At 39.2% G+C, this 17,624-nt stretch overlaps 1 protein-coding gene across 1 annotated transcript in view; it reads right to left on the reverse strand.

Moving 5' to 3' along the window:
- Positions 1-1,040: 1,040 nt before the first annotated feature.
- golgb1 (golgin B1) overlaps positions 1,041-17,624 on the reverse strand; it is a 92,375-nt gene continuing 75,791 nt past the window's right edge. The window contains exons 23-30 of the mRNA XM_062967857.1: positions 17,403-17,554; positions 15,237-15,396; positions 11,445-11,597; positions 10,122-10,286; positions 5,536-5,633; positions 4,828-4,962; positions 3,273-3,387; positions 1,041-1,725 (exon numbers count right to left, since the gene is read on the reverse strand). Of these exons, the coding sequence (XP_062823927.1) occupies positions 1,567-1,725; positions 3,273-3,387; positions 4,828-4,962; positions 5,536-5,633; positions 10,122-10,286; positions 11,445-11,597; positions 15,237-15,396; positions 17,403-17,554 (1,137 nt within the window). The 3' untranslated portion in view covers positions 1,041-1,566. The remainder of the gene's footprint in view (positions 1,726-3,272; positions 3,388-4,827; positions 4,963-5,535; positions 5,634-10,121; positions 10,287-11,444; positions 11,598-15,236; positions 15,397-17,402; positions 17,555-17,624) is intronic.

Raw genomic sequence — 17,624 nt, forward strand, 5'->3', positions numbered from 1 at the left:
AAGAGCAGGTTGAGGAGGGCATGGACAGGCATGTTTAAATATTTGAAACGATGTCATATTGAGAAGCGGGCAAGCTTGTTTTCTGCTGCTCTAGAGACTAGGACATGGAGCATGGATGCCACCTAAAAGATTCCACCTAAATGTTAGGAAAGATTTCTTGATTTACCATCGACAGTGGAATATGCTGCTTTGGAAAGTGGTGGAGGCTTCTTCTGTGGAGTGTTTAAAGCAGAGGCTAGATAGCCATCTCTCAGGAGTGCGTTGACTCTGTGGTTCCCACTTGGCAGGGGGTTGGGCTGGATAGCCCATGTGGTCTCTTCCAACTCAAATGTGACATCCTTTAAAATAAACATGACTATCATGTTCCCTTCTCAGCCTTCTTTTCTCCAAGCTAAACATACCTGTCTCCCCAAGCCACTCTTCTTAGGACTTTGTTTCCAAACTTTTGGTCATTTTAGTCACCCTTCTCTGGACACATTCCAGCTTGTCAATATCATTCTTGACTTGTGGTGCCCAGAATTGGACACAGTATTTCAGGTGAAGTCTGAACAAAGCAGAATAGGACTATACTCCTGTTGATGCAATGGCTTTTTTAGTTGCCACATCACACTCTTGTTCCATGTTTAGCTTGTGGTATACTAAGACTGTTTTCAAGCCAGATGGCACCCATCCTATACCTGTGTATTTCATTTTTATTGCTAAAGAGTAGTACCATATACTTCTCCCTGCTGAAATTGTTCTGTTAATTTTGGCCCAGCTTTCTAATCTATTAAAATCATTCTGGATTCTGATCCTATCCTCTGAGGTATTAGCTATCCCTCCCAATTTGGTGTCCTCTGCAAATCTGATAAGCAAATTTGAAGTGGCTAAGTTGTTTACATCGATATTGTTAGAAAAATCGGAACACTTTAAAACTAGAAAACATTTTCCCATCTTACATCACTACTCTTTGACATTTTTTACAAGGAGACAACGACCGAAGGTTCACAAAGAGACTATGAATAATAACTAACATTTTAAACACAAATGAAAGAAGAAAATTGTTTTCAGTTCTTAAGATTTTATTTAAAGTTGAGAAACTCATTATGATTCCAGCTCCCTGACCCCATATTGCACTCTGTATGCTTCTTGTTATAACCCAGAAGCCAAGAAATCCAACAGTTGAAATGTCCCCTCCCACCAAATTTATAGTTTAACTCTGCTAAAATAAATTTATGTATAGAAAAGATATAATGTACAACCCATTCAATAGGATTCAATCATTATATATTCCCAAAGAATATTACACATCCCAATTGCAGCAGCATCTTATTGATAAGACATTTTTTCTTAGCAAATATAGTATCCCATTGTTAAAGAGCAACTCAGGTCAACTTTGTAACAAGTGTGATGTACATTTAAAACTCATGAAGGAAGAAGTTGAAAAAACCCCACATTTTATATAGTGAGAATATATACAACTGTGTCCAGTGCATAGCAGTAACAGCAGCTTATGAGAAGTTCATTATCTCAAATTGGCACACCATTATTTTGAAGGAAAGTAATTCAAACACAGGTTCAGTGCATTTATAGCATGCCTGTTAGGCACAAGAAAACCATAAGATGTAGGATCACCAAATAAGTCAGAAAGAGATATCGGGATTTTGCCCTTGAGGTCAGCAACTTGGAGCAGTAAAGGCTTCTTCCCCTAATCCATCTCTTGAGAGAAAGGGCACCTCCTTTTACCTGTTCAGAAAAAGAAACATGTCTATCAAAACTATTCTATTTTCATGACATAGACTAATTGGTAAATATTGTTGATACTGCAGTAAGATGGCCTGACCTTTGGGACCAATAATAGCCTATTTGGTAATTAACTGTGACCACATGTAGTCTTCATTAACATTCCTTCTCAATGTGACTGAATTCCTAATATGACACCAATAATATTGAATCAGCAGCTGACAGTCCTTGTGCAACCAAAATCAGCTACAAGTGAGTCATGATTTCCATCACACCCATTTATGAAATTATGGGAAGATAAAAATGGAAGGAGATGGCAAGTGAAAAGGGAAGCTGAAAGGCAGGATCATTAGCGAAGAACAGAAACAAAGAGTGGAGTGAGGCGGGAGGAAGCAGGAGGAGACCATGGAGATTCCCTGAAGGAGGAAGCTGATGCCCCTTCCACACTGCCCTTTATCCCAGGATCTGATCCCAGATTATCTGCTTTTAACTGGAATATATGAGTCCTCACTGCCAGATAACCTGGGATAAACAGATAATCTGGGACCAGATCTTGGAATGAAGGGACAGTGTGGAAGATCCCTGAGAATGGTGCAGAAAGGAACAAATACAAGGATGCAGCAACCCCCTATATCCAGCCCAGAGAGAATGAAAAAGATTCATAGAGATTTCTACTTTGCTAAAAAGGGCAGAAAGTATGCTTATAGCCAGGAATGCATCTGCATGTTGACTTTCTACAAGGTCCCTGTGTAAGCGAAGTCCGACTTCCTCCCCCTTTTTTCTTTCTCCTATCAAGGCTTCTTGGGGGAAAACTTAGCAGGAACTGAATGTGTTGTTGGGCGAGAGGGCTTACAAACAAAAGACCTACCCCCGTAAAGAAATTGTAGTACAGCTTAACAGCAGTAATGTAACTCAGCAGCAGCTAGCAAATGGCCAAACGAACAAAAACACACAGACCATGTTAATTTGTCTTTCACTTCCTCTGGAGACTTTTTCTTGTTACAAAAATAACATTCTTTAAGTATTTACAAAATATGGTTTCTTCTAACATAAATAAAGTTCATTTCATAGGCATAAATCCAATGCCTTATCTTTGCTTACACAATCCAAGGCTTTATCATCTTTCTTCCATCTTCTTTCTTCTTACTGTGGACAACTCAAGCTACAAACACAGCAACTCACTCATTCATTCTTCTTTCTCCATCTCCACCAGCTACTCCTCAGCTCCTCTACTTGTTTACACAACTTTAAAGGCACACCTCCTTATAACAACCTGCTGGTGTAGTTGAGTCACTGCATCATTTTTAACCCTTTCAGTGCCTGTATGTAATCTTTGTAATTAAAAATACACTGTTAAATTTCAATATTTCTGACATGTGTGACTAGCCCCCATTTCCCAAAGGCAAAAGTGGGTGGCTGGCAGCAGAAAGTGTTGGGTTTTGGAAAATTTCAGATTTCTGGATAACAGGATCAACCTGTATTTCAGAAAGATTTTTTCCCAATAATGTAAAGTTTTATCTCAGATTTACATTCAAGATTTAAAGGTTTACCTTTCGGGCAATAATATGTTCACTCGTATTGATGATTAAGGCCTCCCTTTCCTCATCAGAATCCATCTGAACAGTATAGTCTCTAGGTGCTGATCTGTAAGAATTCATTTCAGGCCTTAAAACAAATGCAAAATTTAAAAAATGTTTAAAAGATACCATTCATCCATATATGCTGAACTCACTTTGAATTAATCTGGACATCAGTCCCTTCTAGATGAACTAGTTTGTTTTACTGTATTAAATCTTTTTACTTCTCTTCAAGCAGGACAGCAAGTTCATTATACATTTATTAAAATCTATAAAAGTAATCCATGTAAAAACAGTATAGCAACCATCTGTATTTTTGCATTCCTTGGGCTCAAAGAGAAGGATAATCTTCGTCTTCTCTTTCTCCCCATGGTGCGAGCTCCCTCCTTCCTCTCCTCTGTAGAAAAATGACACTTTCATAAACAAATGGTTTTCAGTCTGCTTAATGCCATGGTTTGATTAATGCAGTGTAGCCTCCATATCCGCAAGAGATACACACCATTACTTTCAGTGGATACTTGAAACCATTTATTATAACAAACTCTAACATTTTGAGTACCGTTTGGCTAGAAGAATAGCATTGAAAGACATAAGCCCACAAACAATTCCGCAGGGAAATGTTTTCTGGAGGCTGGATAAGTGAAATCATGAATATTGAGTCTATGGATAAGGGGGTCATATTGTAATGGCATAAAGTTCTTGCCCACAGCTACCCACCCACTCCTGAAAAGTGGAGCCCCAGTAAACCATTACATTTAGGGTGCTTACTCTGTTGGCAAAGGGCAAAAAGCACAGGAAAGTTGCTGTTTTGGCCTATAACCCCAGCCAGACTGGTCACCATGCCTGCCAGGAGATACAGAGGGTACAATCCAAAAGGTAGTATTTTCACACTCTGGCACAGGGCAAGAACAACCCTTTGCAATGTGTACTCTCTCTACAGATAACACATCAACATGAAAATAATTATCCAAAAAAAAGGGAGGGTTGAAATCTATAGTAAACAATACAATTGGGAAGAAACTATTTACAAATATAAAGAGAAAAAAATCAAATATTTTAAGTTTTGGTCCACAATACTATACTTAATAAAGTAAAGGTAAAGGTTTCCCCTGACGATAAGTCCAGTTGTGTCCAACTCTGGGGGTTGGTGCTCATCTCCATTTCTAAGCCGAAGAGCCGGAGTTGTCCGTAGACACCTCCAAGGTCATGTGGCTGGCATGACTGCATGGAACGCCGTTACCTTCCCGCCGCAGCGGTACCTTTTGATCTACTCACATTTGCATGTTATCGAACTGCTAGGTTGGCAGAAGTTGGAGCAAACAGCAAGCGCTCACTCCGCTCCCCGGATTTGAACCTGGGACCTTTCGGTCTGCAAGTTCTTACTATACTTAGTAACAAATGCTAAATGCTATATTTGTCAATAAATTGAAGGTGGACCTGTTAAAATTGTTCCAACAACATTAAGGTCTAGCTGCCAAGATCAAGACACTTTTAGACCAGACTGAAATCCCTTCACCCATACCGCTACCTTTTAATTTGTTCCTCAGAGAGCCCCAGGGCTTCTTCTGCAGCCTGTCGCCTGTTCCTCTCTTCAGAGAGTGCTTCTGTTAGCTGCGATACAGTCTGTTGTGTCAAATTATGTTGCATTTCCATCTCTCCAAGCCTAGAGTAAACCCAAAAACTCATGCAAACAAAACCAGCCAACATCCTTTCTTATTTAAGCTTATTTCCATTAAAAGATTAAATCAAAATGACTCAATTTAACAACAATACTTGTTAGATTCTAAATGTCCAAGAATCTTTTCCTAAAGCTTTGGGTTGTTATTACGACAAATTTACTGTAGGTTATATCCCAATCCATGAAGCATATTTTACAACATTAAATTAGGAATCTTTGGCTCATAGGGGAAGATGCAGCCTGTGGGGAGTCTCTTACTGGCTGAAAACACTTTCTTGCCTCATTTCTAATCATTCTGAGAACGGACAAGTTTTACAATGGGCTTACTCCATAGAAGACATCAGGCAAAGACTTAAACTGCACTTTGCATGCTTAGTGCGGAAATGTCCACACTGGTAAGATTTGCTTATTGGACTTTGCTTTGGCCTTGTTCCATGCTCACAGTCCTGTCTGTTGCTTCTGCATGCTCTCCACATCCCTTTTACAGTGGAATTTAATCACCAGGGCAAAAGTCTCCACCCCACAACCCCTGCTCTACAAGTCAGAAGTAATGCTGACCTTTTCCTGAGTTCACTGAGTTCCATGTTGTCTATTTCGATAATAACTGCAGCTCTTTCCTGGGGAGCTCCTGGAGGAACTTCTGCTTGAGATTCCCCCTAATACAGAAATATTGATGTGATAGTTAAGTAAAAACTGTTCAAAGTATCATTAGAATGTCAACAGAAACATTCAACTTGAATTACAACTTAGTGAAAAAAATATACTGTAGTTTTTAATATAGAAGATAGCTACATTTGATCCATTGCTACCATTCTGTATCTGGGAACAATTCAAAGAATTGGTTATGATCTATCAGGCTTCAAGGCCCATATAAACCTATACAACTCTATACAGCTCAAGTTCAGTTTATTTGAAGGACTATATTCGGCCATGTCAGCTTCATATATTTTGAGATTTACTGGAGAGAATTTGGGAGAAATCTGTCAGCTAATGCTCCAAGGCTCTGAAATGTCAATAATAATAATAATAATAATAATAATAATAATAATAATAATAATAATAATATAATTGTGCGGTTTTCTGGCATAGTATATTTCTGCTGCTTCTGTGACTGTACATATGTATTTTGATTCCATAGCCCACTTGTCGATAGATGTCCAGAATCAGCAGCATCCACCGCGGTCCTTTTTATCCTGGGCGACGACCGAGCCAGTATAGACGTCGTTTTGGTTTGATTCTCCATAATGCTAATGGGTTAGGTGCTCTTAGTTCTGCTCCTCAGCTGAGGCCTCTCTGGCTAGGTTGGACCTACCGGTAGTTACACTACTGCCAGCACAGCCCTCAGTCATCATTGCAGCAGTTAAGCCCCCCCCCCCCCACCACGTCAAGGTGGCACCTGCGGGGGGCAGCACCAGGAAACTACAGGCCAATAACATGTCTGCCCACTATGTTTAAACTACTGACTGGCATCATAGCTGACAGAATTCAAGACTATCTTGAAAAAAAAACATCTTGCCAGATTAACAGAAAGGCAACAAACAGAAAAGCAGGGGCACAAAAGACCAGTTATTGATTGACAAAATGATTCTGGAGAACTGTAAAAGCCGAAAAGCTAATCTTCACATGACGTGGATTGACTACAAAAAGGCCTTTGACTCACTCCCACACAGCTGGATCATCAAGTGCCTGGATTCCATCGGGATTTGTAAAAACGTTGGCACCTTTATTGAAAACAGGATGGAGCACTAGAAAACTGAACTGTTTGTTGGAAATAAAAGCTATGGACTTGTCAACATCAGAAGGGGAATTTTCCAGGGAGATTCATTGTCCCCTCTGCTTTTCGTTATTGCCATGATCCCTCTTGTCAACAATCTTACAAAAAACAAATCTCGGCTATCAAACATCTAAGAAATCTCACAAAATTTCACATCTGATGTACATGGATGACCTGAAGCTGTATGGGAAAACGGAAACTGAAATCCAGTCTCTGACCAATACTGTCCAAATTTTTAGCAGTGATATCAGCATGGAGTTTGGTTTGGACAAATGTTCCACAGTGGCATTGAAGAAGGGAAAAACCATTGAAAGTGAGGGCATAAATATGCCTAATGGCCAAACAATAAAGTATCACCAGCCAGAGGTCTATATCTGGGCATATTACAGCTGGACAACATCAAGCATGAACATGTGAAGACTGTGGTCAGTAAAGAATACACACAAAGGGTCAGAAAAATTATCAAAAGCAAGCTCAATGGAGGCAACACTATCAAGGCCATAAACACCTGCGCCATACCTGTCATAAGATATACTGCTGGCATTATAAAGTGGACACAGGCGGAACTGGACAACTTAGACAGAAAAACAAGAAAACTTATGACCATTCATCATTCACTGCACCCTCGCAGTGATGTTGACTGGCTATATCTGCCTAGAAGGTCAGGGGGCAGAGGACTCTTACAAGTAAAACAAGCAGTCAGAGAAGAAGAACATGCTCTAGCAGAATATGTAAAGCAAAGTGAAGAATCTGCTTTGATTGAAGTAAAAAATCAGAAACTCCTCAAAGCACAGCAGACAAAAAACCAGTTCAAGAAAACCGCACTACAAACTAGAGCTGACAGCTGGCGCAACAAAACACTGCATGGAAAGTTCCTTGACAAAATTGAAGGAAAAGCTGATAAGGAGAAGACCTGGCTATGGCTCACGAATGGGACCCTGAAGAAGGAGACAGAAGGCCTGATCCTTGCAGCCCAGGAGCACGCCATCAGGACAAATGCAATTAAGGCCAAGATTGAAAAATTAGCTGATGACCCAAAATGCAGACTCTGCAAGGAAACCGACGAAACCATTCATCATATCCTCAGCTCCTGTAAGAAAATCGCACAGACAGACTACAAACAGAGGCACAACTATGTGGCCCAAATGATTAATTGGAACTTATGCCTCAAGTACCACCTCCCAGCAGCAAAGAACTGGTGGGATCACATAGATATATATTTTTTCCTTTCCTAGTTCATCCATACCTCACAACCTCTGAGGATGCCTGCCATAGATGTGGGCGAAACATCAGGAGCGAATACTTCTGGAACATGGTCACATAGCCCGAAAGACATACAACAACCTTGTGATCCAGGCCATGAAAGCCTTTGACAACATATTGGAAAATGAGCACGCAAAGATACTGTGGGACTTCCGAATCCAGATTGACAAAGTTCTGGAACACAACACACCAGACATCACAGTTGTGGAAAAGAAAAAGGTTTGGATCATTGATGTTGCCATCCCAGGTGACAGTCGCATTGATGAAAAACAACAAGAAAAACTCAGCTGCTATCAGGACCTCAAGATTGAACTTCAAAGACTCTGGCAGAAACCAGTGCAGGTGGTCCTGGTGGTGATGGGCACACTGGGTGCCGTGCCAAAAGATCTCAGCCGGCATTTGGAAACAACAGACATTGACAAAATTACGATCTGCCAACTGCAAAAGGCCACCCTACTGGGATCTGCACGCATCATCCGAAAATACATCACACAGTCCTAGACACTTGGGAAGTGTTCGACTTGTGATTTTATGAAACGAAATCCAGCATATCTATCTTGTTTGCTGTGTCATACAATATAATAATAATAATAATCATGATGCTTTATTTTTATCCTGGCCCCTTTCCCCAAGGGGATTTGGAGCAGCTTTCAACGGAGAAAACAATATACATAGTATTATCACCTACTTCCAAAAAGTGAACTCAAACAATTCAAAAGGGCAAATCACAACACATAAAGAAAATAAATCCAATAAGACATGTTAATTATAACGCATGACATCATCCAGACAGTATATAATTCTTCCACTAAGGTCAGATTGGCACACACCCCTTGCTATCTTTTTTTGCAGGGAGGTGCTCAAGGGGAAAAGACATTGTATGATGTGCTGCATGTTTTTCCTTTTAATTGTTTATGTTGCTAATTGGTTTTATTTTTTGATAGGTTAATTATATTTTAAACATATATATGTAGTGAATTTTTAGCCATGTTAGTTTTAACTGTTGTAGGCCACCTTCAGTCCTTTAAATAAGATTGTGCACAACAATCAGCTCAAGTAAAGATTTTGTTCTAGTTCAAAAATGGTTCTTAAAGAGTTTTATCTCTTGAAAAGTTGGACATGCACAGGAAAAATTGTTCATCTAAACATCTATTTTCCATATCAGAAGGTTCAAATTTGGCAGATCAGGAAGGATTCTACTGCAGAAAAAGGACTTGTTAGTGCATTATTTGGCTTCTTTTGAATTTCAACAGGAAAGTAATTCTTCTAGTGTGGGTTGTCTGTGTAAGTTAGTTATATGACACAAGAAATAAAACGCATATTTATCACTGGATTACCTCATTACAACATAAGCAGTACCTTTCCTTATCTAACCCTCCTTTTCCTTCTTGACTCCCTTGTGGTAATGAAGAACAGAAATAAGGACTACCTGCTATTTCTTTGTTCTATACACACTGTATTGATTATTGAATCTGAAACGTATCGGAAACTAGAACTAAGAGCCAAAGCTCCTGTCATAAGTAGAATGAGATATAATGTCAAATGTATTTTGGTCCATGCCTTCTTCCATTTGTGTCAGATACAGTTTGCATTACAGACTATACTGTAACATAATACATTCAGATTGTAATATCCAATACTTAGAAGGTCAAAGCTCTATTGGGCTTTTAATTGGCGAGAAAATTAAAAAGGAGCTAGCATTAAAAAACCCTCATCAGCTTCCAGTGCTCTCCTCAGGTATGAAAATCCTAAAGTGTAGAAAATCCAAAAGTATAAAAAGAAGGAGCAGCTGGCCAAATCAGCCAAATCCAGAGGGCATTGTGATTAATTTTTATCATCTTTTAGTTGCTTGGTTACTGCTTAGAGAACTGCCTCATATCTCTGAAGACAATTTACATTGAACTTTGTTTTCTTACAGCATGTCTAATGTGGTTTGGCTCTATTGCAATATCCTAGTAGTTATGTTTGTAAGCATTTTAATTCCAGTTTGATTTGTCGTATTATAATACCTTTATAGATATATATATATATTTAGCCTAGAAAGTGCCTAAGATGGCTCCCCACAGTCAGAATGAACAAATGAGAAATAAATTATGTGCTTTCTTACCTGAGCACTTCCTTGCACAGAAGAAACCTGCACTTGATATTCCCTTTCAAGCTGCAAGTAACGATTCTGCAGGTCAGTGTAACGAAGCTGATTATCGCGCAAAGTCTGGGATACTGTTTTTAGCTGGGCTGACAAGATAGCATTTTCTTCCACTGACTGCATTACCTGAAAATGATATGAATGGGGTAAAGAACTGAGCAACTAAAGGTAGTTAATCAGCCTGTTTAGCAAGCCTTGCAAATGCTGATTTGTCATTATCAAATGTTTGATTCTTATACCTATTTATATATTTATATACCCAAGGTCACATAAAAATTTCTCAAGATGAAAAGTATTGTGAGCAGAGAAGTGTAAGCAGCCTTGGACCTAATCTTGATCCACTACAGGCAGCATATTGTTCAGTTAAGACTGTATTGCTGTTTTTCTTGTGTCTTTAGAAACATGGAAAATACCAATTTCACCCTACTCTCAAGTTTAATTTTGGACTTGGACTACTAGCCAATGACCAAAGAGAACATTTTGTATTCAGCTTTGTGTTATTAAAAACAACAAGCTTGCACATTTCTCTCTCACTGGTTCATGGCAGAACAAAGGAGTAATGTATTTATTTTATTTATTTATTACATCACTTCTACCCCGCCCTTCTCACCCATTAGGGGACTCAGGGCGGCTTACAATATATACATACACATCAAAAAACACTTTTCATCAAATTTAAAAATCCATCGAGATTAAAAATTACAATAAAATTAAGAATATACATTAAAATATACATAATTATACATTTAAATGTACATTTAAGGCGCTTTCCATGTCCAGGTGGGGTCTGTCAGTAGGTCATATATTCATATCTCATTGTGGCTGCTACTCATGCTCAAATGCCTGGTCCCATAACCACATTTTTGTTCTCTTTTGGAAAGAGAGGAGGGAGGGAGCCTGCCTGACTTCAATGGGGAGGGCGTTCCATAGGCAGGGAGCCACTACTGAAAAGGCCCTGTCTCTCGTCCCCGCCAGCCACACCTGTGAGGTTGACGGGACCGCGAACAGGGCCTCACCTGACAATCTTAAGCTTCGAGGTGGGTCGGAGCGGGGGACACGTTCGGACAGATAAGCTGGGCCGGAACTGACACATATTCCATAACCTTAAGTGTTCTGACGCTATGGGAAAATGAGGGGTTGGAAAATGGTTGCTGGATATTCTGAATGCAGTCCAGAGTTTAAGACTTCTTGTTCAAAATGGTAATTTTTGCAAGTACTGGCAGAAAAAAAACAAGTCTTAATATATGAGCAGCATATTTATCCAGTCACTGCCTAATTGTTTACCTTTGAATTTATCTGCTGAAATCGCAGCTCTCTCTGGTGCATCTCCTGAAGGCAGCGCTGGAGTTCATTTTGAAGCTGGTTTCGTTCTGACAGCAGCTGATTTACCTGATCAGGTACATTTGTGCTTCCAACAAGAGCAACAGTTTCTACCCCCTTGAACAAATATTAAAGAAATGGTAGAGAAACTGGAGAAGTTGTATAGAATTTCTATATTTACATTACTATGTGCTTTTATTATAAAACATTTCTAGGCCAGTAATTTTACTCTAAAGAACAAAAAACAGATTAACTTGAGGCACAGTATATATCATTGTTACCTGCTATATATTGTTACCTGCCACACAGATATCATGCAACCTCCAAGCACCTCCAAGTTTAACCATTAGCCTCAAGCATACTGCTCTGTCCTATATAACTCATAAAGTGAATATATATCTGAATTTGGTTTGTTGTGAAAAAACACAGGACTTTACTTACACTATGCAAACTAAACAGTTGACTTCCCCATTTTAATTCAGTATGCTAAATGGTTTTGAATTTTTCTGTCACAATATTACAAAATATTAAGTTCACTTTTGTCTGAAATTATAAATGCTAAATCTATGAAAAACACAAGAAAGGAACATTTGAACTAACTGCAAGGGTTTCTTCTGTTGCTGGCTATCGAGATTATGCCTTATTCTCCTATTATGGTAAAAAAAGAAGAAGAAGAAGGGCTTATGGGATTAACTTCTCATTTTGACTCTTGGAGTAACTTTTTTAGTTTTCTTGCAGCTGAACACTGATGTCGCTTGATTGGTGTTGTGGATTGATTCTTTGTAACAAGGGTAGTCCTGATCTAATCACAATTGGCTTTTTCATGAAGTACAACAGCCCTCCACTTTTGTGGGGATTAAGGGTGCAAGAACCCCACAAAAGCATAAAAACTGAATAAAAGAACCCTTATTAATTTTTTTTTACTTGAGAGAACACATATGTAGGAATTTATAATCCTTCTGCACGACTATGGGTGGAGGACCTATGAATGCCTAGAGAAGCATTCTCTCTGGCAATCTCTACATCCTTCTAAACTGGAAGTTGACGACAGATTCACACTGAAGAACCCAGGGATTCCTAGTAAGAACATAATCAAACCTGCAAATAATGAAATCCACAAATGTGGACGGCTAACTGTTCATCAGCAGTAGATGGATATGAAACAACTGAGTTGGAACTGGCCCTGGAACTGAGAGATAATACTTCACTGCTATCTCAATGAATAATGTGAGAATGTTAATATTGCTTCTTGCTGCCACCTGGTGGTAGAAGATACAAGGGCTTTTCATCTTAGCTAATATAATCTAGATGTGAAGTCAAAGCAAGAGGATTGGAAGCTGAAATATTTGTGGCAGGGTTTCTGGTTCTGGGTTTTGGGTTTCTGGTTCTGAGCAGTGAATACTTTCACTCTGCTGTGCAAGGAACATGGGAAACTGCCCTACACTGAGTGAGACCACTGCTTTATGTAGTCCAGAGTAGTCAACTCTGACTGGTATGCACCAGATGCTCACTAGTACTACCTAGTCCTACCTAGAAATTTGCTGGCAGTCTCCCATCTAAGTATGAACCCTGGTTATCTTAGCCTCCAAAATTAGTTAAGACTGGATGTGTTCATGGATAAAATTCTTTAGTTTTGTTTGTATGGGATAGAACTGAGAAGGACTGCTGTCTTAGACAGGTCATCTGAATAGACTTCACTGCTTTACCAGAAACCATAGCTCAAATGAGTTTCATTGGAAGAGTCAACAAAAAAGGAAAACAAAAACAGTCAACAAAGAAGTGAAAAAGACAGTTAGGACGGGATCAGAAACAATCAAGAACTGAAAAAGAAAGGACCATCACTTGAAAAATCTTTCCTTAGGTGAAGAAAATAAATCTGCTTATTGGCCAAGAAAAGATAGTGATGGGGAACAACTTACCCTGAAAGTAAGAAGAAAACCTAGTCTTATAATCATTACTAGCTGTGCCCGGCCACGCGTTGCTGTGGCTGATGGGAATAATTTGTTGAGCAGTTGGAATAGCAGTGAATAGCCTTGCATCCTTAAAGTCTGGGTGTTTTTTCCTTACGTGAATTCTTGTTTGGTGAGGTGGAATACAATGGAATAGGTTTGCTGCATGGAAGGCTGGGTGCTTGCGTTGTAGGGAAATGGTTTTTTAGCCAATTTGAATGGCACTGAATAGCCTCGCTGTTTCAAAGACTGACTGCTTTCTACATAGGGGCATCCTTTTTGGGCAGGCTGAATGAGAGGGAGTAGCCTCATGGCTTGAAACCCTGAGGGTGTACTATGAAGGGGAAATCTTGCTTGGTTAGGTTGAACAGCACTGAATAGCCTTGCTGTTTGGAAGCCTGGTTGTTTCCTGCCTGGGGGAATCCTTTGTTGGGAGGTGTTAGCTGGCCCTGTTGGTTTCCTGTCTGGAATTCCCATTTTCAGAGTGTTGTTCTTTATTGAATGTCCTGATTTTTGAGATTCTATTGTTCTGTATTATTACACCATAGTAATTGTAGACATGATATTTGTTGCCTGAGAGTACAGGCAGGCGGAAGAGAGACAGAGGCCCAGGCAGCTGAGGCTGGGAAGGCAGGGCCCTCCTCTGAAGAGGGGGAAAGGGGAGGGGGGCTTTAGGACCCTTTAGGGCACGGCGGGGGGGGGGGGCTCTTCCCGGCCTTGAGTCCACCCCTTGAGGCTTCTATGTCCCAAAGAAAATAAATAGTTAAAAGAAAAGAAACCTTGGGCCTTGCGACCTCCCTCTGGCCTGGTGGGAGGTGGAGGGGGGGGAGGTTCTGGCTTCGGCTCTCTTGTGGCCGGGGCCTTTCTGGAAGCCCCCCCCCCCCCGCCTTTGGCTCTGCAGGCCTCAACATCTAAAAAACAGAAAAAGAAACCTTGGGGCCTTGTGGCCTCCCTCCGGCTGGAAGGGTGAGGTGGCTCTTGGGGGGGGGCACGGCCTCCCTCCGGCCTCTGGCGCATGGAGGAGGCCGCGGTGGCTCTTCGCGCGCGAGGGGGGGAGGGTTGTTCCACACCTGCTCGGGCCCCTGACAATTTTTACTTCGCAGCCCCACCGCGTGGAGGCCCCTCCTCCTCCGACCACCATGGGGCCTTCCAGGCAGGCTGACGGCTGGGGTTTTAAGGCCTCGTGGAGGTTTTTGACGGGATTTTTTGTTGTATCAACCTAGAGGCGTGGATGATGGGTTGTGTGGTCCAATTTCGAGGTTGGGGGGGGCTGTAGTTTAGTTGTTTTGCTCGGTGCTGTGATGCCATCACTCTTTTATATATATAGATTAAGCCTGATAAGACAGAAAATGTAGGTATGTTTGGCAGGGTGTTTAAAAAAAACAACCCAAAGACCTAAACCTCTACTTTAAAAATTATATATAGTAACTCAGTTTACTTTTTAGTAAAAGATTATTATGATGGCTGATTCAATATATTTTTATTTACAAAGATATGCATGCAAACATTTAACTGTAAGCAGCAGATGCGACATGCTGTATATCATGTATTTATTTATTTACTTACTGTACTTATATACCCGCCCTTCCCACCCTCAAAAGGGGACGCAGGGTGGTTTACAAACTATGGCAATAATTGAATGCCAGATTCAGACAACAACAGTAACAGTAAAACACAATATTACAAAATTATAAAAACATATACATATCGATTATAAATAATCTTTCAGATGATTAAAACATATAAAAGGTTTAGTTATTCTGAACAAGCTAGCTATTTGGCAAAGTTCATTTGTTGATTGTTTTACCTTGGTTGGATGGTTACTGCCAGCAGATATAGATCCCTGAGATACTACTCCATAATGCACCTTTTGTAGTTCTGCCATTTGGTGATCTTTTTCTAAAAGAGTTGCCTGGAATTGATTCTGGAGTGCCTGAGATTCTGCCAGAATTAGATTTTTTTCCATTCTAGACATAAAACATTAAGACATCATAAAACAATTTTATCAGTACTGCTTAGATCATTTTAATTTCCAAATTGGTGCAGCTAATTCTGAGCAATTATACAATAAAGTACAGTAATCCAAAATAAGACTGCCCAATCCTAATCTTAATAACTTCAAATAGTCTTTTGAAGGATGTTAGGATCCCAAGGATACCACTCCATTAACTGCTGTTTAGGATCAAATCCAAAATGGCTGATTCATTTGATGTCTCCTCCATTTTGTACAATGAAATTGTCTGTAAGGCTGGTGAGATAATTGTTGGACTTTACATTGTTGGCCAAGTTGACTTCGATCAGAAAAAGAAGACTGGTTTCGCAAAACTGATTCTTTAAAAAGCCAAATGCATTTTAGTTTGTACTGACTGGCCTAATATTTTGGGCTGGATTCTTGGATGATGTTTTCTATATTTGGAGAGATGATGAAGTAGATCTTGGATATTTTCAATACACAATCAATTTCATTAGCATAAACAAACAGCTTGACTTTTGTTTCAACACCACAGAGATTCATTTTTGGATCTGTCAGTTAAAAAAGAAGGAGAGCATTTCATTATCTTCCTATATAGAAAGTCCACTGGTGACAACACAAATCTCAAGTTTCAATAGCTCACATCCTAGACCAAATGGACACAATCTCCTCTATAGCAAATTCTGCAGGTTAAAATAGAACTGTTTCAACGAGGGACAATTCAAAAAGGAGTCTCATTTATTCTCAAGATAAGTTATTGATAGAGGGTGTCCACTGCATGAAGTACCTAAGGGATTTTTTAAAGGAAGCTGGTCAATCCCACTCAGAATTGTTAGAAAATAACACTGACCACAGACTGTCTCCACTGCTCTCTCACATTCAAACACATTTTAAAATATATAATTTTATATAAATATAAAATACTATAAATGCACTATATACCCAAAGCATTGGCTCATAATAAAAACATCCTGGAATTTAAGGAAAAGCCACAGAACTCCTCTAAAAGAAAAAGAAACCCCAGAGATACTGTGGCAAATACCAATTTCACAGAGTCTAAACAAACATCAGAAATACTGTAACGGATGCAGCTAAATCTACAAGAATATATATATTGCAAACCACATGTCGAAATGACTGAATGTATACATCATAATGATCAACAAAGATATTTGTTGACCCACTTTAGCACTTGTAGCTTCAGTTTTGTAATATATACCATTCAGTGCAAGTATAAAGATGTGAAGAGGATATCAATGCCCCCCTCTCAAAATAAGGAAATCCCTTATTTATGGAATAGTAGAATGGGTGGTCTTTCAATCTGTCATTTTGGAGAACTATAATGCTGTATCAGACCTCAGGCTTTGTGCACTGGAAAAGACATTTAACAATGATGAAAACGTTCTGGTGAGAAAGAAAATGGACTGGATTTTCAAGTTGAAATCAAAACAGTATCTATTCTTGATCAAGTCTGACTTCCAACAAATACTAGGTTGGTTGAAGTCTCCCATTACTGTTTTAAATTCTGTTCCTAGCTTGCTCCCACCCCCACTGTTATATCTTAGGCTTCCTAGGATATAACATTTTATAGATATTATTAATGCTCATGTTTGTGCTGTACTAATTAGTAGAAACATGACACACACATAAAATATATTCTTTACCTATGACACTACGTAACAAAATTTGAAAAAAAATCTGTTCCTGGTTTGAAAGTGTTATTTCCTGTTTAATTGTGCGGTACTTACTTTAAAAGTAGTAATACTCTAGAAAGTTCATTTTTATGCCATTTTTAACCTTTTGTGCAGTCCTCAAAAGGAAAGTTTTGCTGTTTAATAAACCTTTTCCATGTTTTTATGATAGAACCAGTTAGGAAATGACAGAAGAGCAGTATATAAAATAAATAAATAAATAGTGTATAGGTCAGTAAAGTGCAATCCTATTACCCATTAAAAATATTCATAAGGAATTTTACTGTTCCAAGTTGAAAATACACTTTACCTCAAGGCAACTAGTTCATTTTGGTATGACGTTCTTTCTTTTTCAGCTTCGTCTTGGAAAGTTTTTTTCTGGTTCAAGTCTCTTTCAAGGTCATCAACTTTGGCTTTTAGTTTTGCTATCTCAGATGCTGCTACATTTGCTCCTTCTTTTACCTATGGAAGAAGAGTTTATCAAGACCAATAATTAAGTCTAAAGACAACAACAGTTTTTAAAATATGATAT

Source organism: Anolis carolinensis, chromosome 1 (assembly GCF_035594765.1).
Source record: "Anolis carolinensis isolate JA03-04 chromosome 1, rAnoCar3.1.pri, whole genome shotgun sequence".
In the NCBI taxonomy this organism is placed as follows: Eukaryota; Metazoa; Chordata; class Lepidosauria; order Squamata; family Dactyloidae; genus Anolis; species Anolis carolinensis.